The 7213-nt window shown below is 41.1% G+C and overlaps 1 protein-coding gene across 10 annotated transcripts in view; it reads right to left on the bottom strand.

Annotated features, from left to right (window-relative positions):
- Nucleotides 1–7213, bottom strand: part of ATP8B4 (ATPase, class I, type 8B, member 4) — a 341749-nt gene that overhangs the window by 240136 nt on the left and 94400 nt on the right. For all 10 annotated transcript variants that reach the window (XM_010839511.1, XM_010839512.1, XM_010839505.1 and 7 more), the window contains one exon: nucleotides 3337–3395. In XM_010839511.1, coding sequence (XP_010837813.1) covers nucleotides 3337–3395 — 59 coding nt within the window. The remainder of the gene's footprint in view (nucleotides 1–3336; nucleotides 3396–7213) is intronic.

Here is a 7213-nt window from a genome sequence, read left to right as displayed (position 1 = left end):
ATTTCCCATGAAGTGATGGGACCAGATGCCATGATCTTAGTTTTCTGAATGTTAAGCTTTAAGCCAACTTTTTCACTCTCCTCTTTCACTTTCATCAAGAGGCTCTTTAGTTCCTCTTCACTTTCTGCCATAAGGGTGGTGTCATCTGCATATCTGAGGTTATTGATATTTCTCCCGGCAATCTTGATTCCAGCTTGTGCTTCTTCCAGCCCAGCATTTCTCATGATGTACTCTGCATATAAGTTAAATAAGCAGGGTGACAATATACAGCCTTGACATACTCCTTTTCCTAGTTGGAACCAATCTGTTGTTCCATGTCCAGTTCTAACTGTTGCTTCCTGACCTGCAACACAGGTTTCTCAAGAGGCAGGTCAGGTGGTCTGGTATTCCCATCTCTTTCAGAATTTTCCATAGTTTATCGTGATCCACACAGTCAAAGGCTTTGGCATAGTCAATAAAGCAGAAATAGATGTTTTTCTTGCTTTTTCAATGATCCAGTGGATGTTGGCAATTTGATCTCTGGTTCCTCTGCCTTTTCTAAAACCAGTTTGAACATCTGCAAGTTCACGGTTCACATATTGCTGAAGCCTGGCTTGGAGAATTTTAAGCATTACTTTACTAGCACCTGAGATCTGTACGTTTTTTTAAAAACCCATTTCCATTTGAGGTAATATCCTTTAAAGCTACACGAGACTGAGCGAAAGGCCTGTGGCTTCTGCCTTACCTAAAAGGATAGCTCACGTATGAAGTCCTTAAAAATCCTTAAAATCAGATAGATATAGATTCAAATACTATCTCTATAAAGAATAGCTCATGGGGTCACTTTTTGTTATTCTACTTTAATCCATACAATAAGTTTATGAAATCAGTACTCTTATTATCTGTAATTTTTATCTGAATAGACTGAGGCTGAGAAGAGTCCTACAGCTCATGTGTGGCCAGACATCCTATTGGGAGTTCCCAAATCAACACACCCTCAGCCAGGTCTGGTAGGGACCCTTGTTCACTCTAGGAGGGCCTGGCTTATCCCCTTTGAGCCATGGGAAGGATCATTAGACCCGGGACACTCATGCCCCTCTCTGCTCTGCAGCTTCCTTCTCTCAACTCTTGGTGTCATTATTGGTTTTCCTAGACCTTAATGGGCTTTGTTTTTTCCTTAGTATGTTTAAACTCAGAGATGAAGCTGCCTTATTCCATCTGCTGCAGCTGCAGAATATTGTTCTACTGCCTTGTCACTGTTAAGAAGACCAACAGAAAACACACACATCTGTGTGCTTCTGTTCAATATCATGCAAGCTCAAGAAAATAAAAACCTCTGTTATGACTGGCATATTATTATTAATAGTAAAAGAAAGATGAAGCAAGCATGGCAAATGGTTACTACCTGTTTAATCTGGGTAGTGGGCACACAGGTGATATATTATTTCCTGTACTTTTCTCTAAGTTTGAAATATTTTATAAATTAAGTAAAAATAACTATAAAGGACAGTATCATCTTACAAGTAACATAAAAAATACGGCTTTCCTTATACAGTCACTACTCACAGAATGAAAATACTTCTTACATATTGGAAAAATAAGGATATAGCCAAATACGTAAATGCATGATTACCCAGTAGTAGATTACTGAACTTTTCCCCCGAGGTCTTAAAATATAGACTTCTACTCCTCTTATTTAGGATTTGGTGGTCAAGGCTTTCAAGGGTCATCTTCAAGAGTTAAGGAACTGGCTATAAAATGGATAGAAAGGCATGGGGCCAAGTCTAGTGATGACCAGCCAGGCTATATGACCAGATGGCAGGAGGCTGCACAGAGTGGAAATAATCACCGTGGAGAAAGTCATCCTCCCACTCCCACTCCAGGCTAGAAAGCACATTCATTAGCCTTCTGAGAGAGATTCCGTCTCTCATGGGGAGGCTTACTTTAACCAAGTTTATAAAATAAATGAATAAAATCAGAGTTGCCATATATTATTCTAATGAGAAATCTGTCATAGAGGCAGTGTGCTGTAGAGAATCTCCCTGTAGAGAATCACAAGTTTGGTAATTAGCACAGCATGAGAAGAGGAGTGGTTAGCTATTTCTGTTGGTATCGAGCTAGAGCCGTCCAATGTTTTCATCTACACATACGGAAATGACCTCCCAAAAGGAACCAAATACTAAAAATAATCCATTGGCCAAAATTCTCTCTCCTCTAGCTAGTTCCTGGATGGACACTGCTAAAGTTTGTCCCAAGAAACTCACATTGCTACATCTTAATAGTCATCAAACCCCTCTGTGAATTCAGACTCTGGTTCATGTGCTAGTAACTCAATCATACCACGTCATATAGGCTGCATGTCAACTGCAGCATCAATTCTACCAATTATCTTTCTTAGAACTTATCTTAAAAGCCCATGTAGCAACTTAAGTTGAGTTAAGGAAAGAGGAGATTTTAATGAGAGTCAGACACAACTGAAGCAACTTAGCAGCAGCAGCATGACATAATTCACAGTGTTCACCAGTGTATCCCAAGTTTCTAGAATAGTGCCAGTCACTTAGTAGATGTTCAATAAATACTTATGTAAATGAAAAAAAAAAAAAAACTTGCTTAAAAAAAAAAAAAGGTACTTCAGGGACTTCCCTGGTGGTCCGGTAGCTAAGAATCCACCTGGCAATGCAGGGGACACAGGTTGGATCCCCAGTCAGGGAATTAAGATCCCACATGCCTTGGGGCAACCACTGAGCCTGAGCACCACAACTAGAGAGTCTGTGCACCTCAACAAAAGATCCTGCACGACGCAACAAAGAGCCTGTGTGCCCAATAAATACTTTTTTTAAAGTAGTTCAGTACAAGCTTAAAGCTCACACATTTTAAATAATAATTCTCACTGCTCACTTGATAAATACAATCATTCAGGTTGGGGAACTTTCTCCTACATACACTTTTCCACATTCAGCCTGAGTTGCTTAGAGAAAATCCCCAAATGTTATTCATCCCCCATCAGCCACTTTCACCACTTCTATCACAAAGTACTACCATAGAAGCCTGTTTTCATAGTATCCTTACATTATTCAAGTGCCCAATGGGCACCAGAATAAACTAAGCATCATTCTTAAGAAGATACTTCATCTTATTCCCATACCAATATGAATACCAATCATTCTTAATGTGTAAAAAAATAAGTGTATAAACATTACTAAAATCTAAATTTATTTTTAAAAATCTGAAACATATGGCACCTTGCTATTAAAATGGGCCAACAAAGTTTCTAGTGAAGTCAAAGTTCTAGAAGGTATGAATCCTACTATCTTAAGACCTACCCCAGGTTGTGTGCGGGATATGTGTTTTACTCACTTTGTACAGGAACTTCTCATTATATTCACGGTCATTGGCTTTTACTATCCGTTCCACTTCTAAAGAGAAAGAGAAATCAGGTAAGAAATTAAATTTTCAACCAAAAGAAACATACGACTCATTAAACTAACATCACATAGGTTACTTTGATTGTCATCAAGGTTGCAAGAATTCTTTCTTTTGAAATTTGAAGGGCATTGGTTTTTTTCCAGCCTAAATGTTGGAACATGTATCGGAAAAGTCCCCAAATGGAAAGCTGAAGTGTTTTTCATTGTCTTTCTAACGCCAGCCATAAAGCAAAACAGTATGTGTCGCCAATTTCTATATCCCTTTCACTCCATAAAGACCCTTTCTGTTAACTTCAGGTAGTTTCTAAAAAGTTTCTAAAAAAAGCTATGTCAAATGCCACACTGGAAAGGAAATTTTGTTTTGCTATAGAATTGTAAGACGTAATATAGCCAAACAAAACCATACTGAAGTGGCCAGTGAGGTCACTGACCTAATGGTTATGGAGCCAATGGTAAAATGTCTAAACAATCCATGCATAGTGAGAAGAACTTGACATCTTCAGGACACTGAGACCGGCCCTTAGCTGGAAATGGCCAAAAAAGTCAAATCTCTTCGGAAAGCAAATGCAGAATTCCAGCTCAAGGTAGCAACTTATGAAGATCTTGAAGTCATCTCCTCCCCATAGACACACCACATCAACAGCTATACCTGGAACAAGTTCCTCTGAAAAACACCTAAAAACTAGCTGGGTGATGCCCTTCACATCAGGCAAACAAGAGGGAAACCAATCAAAGCAGGTAGGAAAGTCTGAGACACAATCTCATCCCCACACAAAGGAGAAGGGAACTCAAAACCCAGAGCTTCAACCTGAGAAGCGAAGGGTTCACACCCCAACTTTCCAGATGAGTACCTGAGAGACAGCCTCCAAAGCATCTGCTTCAAAGACCAACAGGGCAGGACTACGGCAAACTGAAGCACAGCTCTTTAAAGTGCCTACAGGCAGACTCACCCACCCCAGGGCCCAGCACAGAAGCAGCCTTTTGAGAAGCACCAGAAAAAGACTCACATTCTAATTTTAAAACATTGGTCTTAGGGGCACGGACCTCTGGCATACTCCCCAGAGATGGCAGTTGGTGGATACAATCTCCCTGCTCTACCTCTGCCTTGCTAATGCAGATGGGTGCCATCTTTTATTTCTTCCTTTATTCTTTTTCTTTTTCTCCTTGTCTTCTTGTTTTCCTATTTCTATTTCCCCTTTTTATCTTCCAATAGGTGCTATCTTCGTACTCCGCCTCTACCACACTCCAGAGTTCTAGGATCCCCTGGAGGGGAAGTCCAAACACACTTGGTGCCCCAGTTTCTACATCTGATGACCCAGTTTTTTACAGCTGCCACCCAGGGAATACTCCTTGGCCACTTGGCTCTGAAAGCCACAGCCTTGTGTTCCTGGATCCTATGGAACTGTAAAAATCAAAGATTCTGTTCTTGGCAGACTACCATCCTCAGGGCACTGCACAGACAGCTGACTAAAACACATTCCCAGTCTTTCTGAGAAAGAGAACTACATAAAACCTTGGGCCTGTGGGGCAGGCTTCTGGTCTGGCACTCAGGGGACTATACACATGCTCCCAGGGAATAGAGGCCGAGGGACACAATCTTTGCATTCTCTCTCTACCTCACTCCAGCTCACCAAGATCTTCAGAAAGGAGCTTATCCCTTCTCTGGGGCCCAATTTTTCTGTCTACTGCCAGCGGACAGCTCTATATCACCTGAAAGTAAGTACAAATAACAAACTAATAGGACCACAAACCCAAAGATTATCATATTGCAGAAATTAAAATTTGTAAAGGGCAAAACAAGCCTTTGACTGTGTGGATCACAACAAACTGTGGGAAATTCTTAAAGAGATGGGAATACCAGACCCACCTTACCTGCCTCCTGAGAAATCTGTATGCAGGTCAGGAAGCAACAGTTAGAACTGGACATGGAACAACAGGCTGGTTCCAAATGGGAAAAGGAGTATGTCAAGGCTGTATATTGTCACCCTGCTTATTTAACTTATATGCAGAGTACATCATGAGAAATGCTGGGCTGGATAAAGCACAAGCTGGAACCAAGATTGCTGGGAGAAATATCAATAACCTCAGAAATGCAGACACCACTCTTATGGCAGAAACTGAAGAAGAACTAAAGAGCCTCTTGATGAAAGTGAAAGAGGAGAGTGAAAAAGTTGGCTTAAAACTTAACATTCAGAAAACTAAGATCATGGCATCTGGTCCCATCACTTCATGGGAAATAGATGGGGAAACAATGGAAACCATGAGAGACTTCATTTTGGGGGGCTCCAAAATCACTGCAGATGGTGACTGCAGCCATGAAATTAAAAGACGCTTGCTCCTTGGAAGAAAAGTTATGACCAACCTAGACAGCCTACTAGAAAGCAAAGACATTACTTTTCCAACAAAGGTCCATCTAGTCAAAGCTATGGTTTTTCCAGTAGTCATTAATGGATGTAAGAGTTGAACTATAAAGAAAGCTGAGTGCTAAAGAATTGATGCTTTTAAACTGTGGTGTTGAAGAAGACTCTCGAGGGTCTCTTGGACTGCAAGGAGATCCAACCAGTCCATCCTAAAGGAAATCAGTCCTGAATATTAATTGGAAAGACTGATGCTGAAGCTGAAACTCCAATATTTGGCCACCAGATGCGAAGAGCTGACTCATTGGAAAAGACCCTGATGCTGGGAAAGATTGAAGGCAGGAGGAGATGAGGATGACAGAGGATGAGATGGTTGGATGGCATCACTGACTCAATGGACATGAGTTTAAGTAAACTCCAGGAGTTGGTGATGGACAGGGAGGCATGGCATGCTGCAGTCCATGGGGTTGCAAAGAGTCGGACATGACTGAGTGACTGAACTGAACTGAACTGAAAGGGCAAAACAAGACAGTGCCCCAGAAACACCAGCAGAGCATGTTTCTGTAGTAAGAGTAGCAAATTCCTACTCCATGTTTACTGAACTCAGAGTTGACAAAAGAGTAATAATGGTGGAGCAATGAAAGTGATGGAAGAAAGATGAGTCAAGTAACAAACAGATGTCAGTGTTGGACTCTCCTAGTAACTGACCTGACCATCTCAACCTGGGATTCCCTTATCCCACAGCTCTCCACCTAGATAAGTGACAGATCATAAAAAGTATAGGGATGTGATAAGAGTTTGATAAGAAGGTGATAAGAAGTAACTTGGAGGCACATATTAGGGATGAGGAAAGGAACAGCAAGAGAGAAACAAAGAGGAGGAGATAAGAAGGAGATAAAGATAAGGGAGATGAACAGGGAAAGAAGGAAGGTAGGAACATGTCTTACCACCTGTACCATGGTACAGGCATGGTACAGTACAGGTACTGCCAGGCATGATTTATAAGAACTGATTCCTATTTCCCAAAAGTCTAAGAGGAATCTAAATGTCTCTACATCCCCTGTGTTGGCTCAGCTTTCAGGTATGAAGTTCACCTCTGAGGACTGCTCCTGACAAACAGTACCCTGTCTTTGGTTATGACTGGACTCCTAGCATTTGTAGAGTATTTATCTGTTTGATAGCCACCTACATGACTTCCTTCTTTACCACTGAAAAAAGTCAGTTCCCTGTATAACTCTGAAATTGAGAACCCACCAGGAAGCAACCTCTCAAACAACCGCCCTCTGAAAGAACGATTTCAAACTCTGACTGTAAAAGCATAATCCTCTCTTTCTTGCTGATTCTCCAACAAAGAGCAAAAATATCAAAGCCCGAAATGAGGTTTTGGAGGCTAAAGAGACTTAAAAACTTAAAAAGCTAGATGGTGTTTTTATTCCCCACATCGACCCAGGC

The sequence above is a fragment of the Bison bison genome, unplaced genomic scaffold (assembly GCF_000754665.1).
Source record: "Bison bison bison isolate TAMUID 2011002044 unplaced genomic scaffold, Bison_UMD1.0 scf7180017864118, whole genome shotgun sequence".
NCBI classification, from domain to species: Eukaryota; Metazoa; Chordata; class Mammalia; order Artiodactyla; family Bovidae; genus Bison; species Bison bison.
Note: the sequence above shows the minus strand (reverse complement) of the source record. Positions and strands in the feature narration are given on the sequence as shown.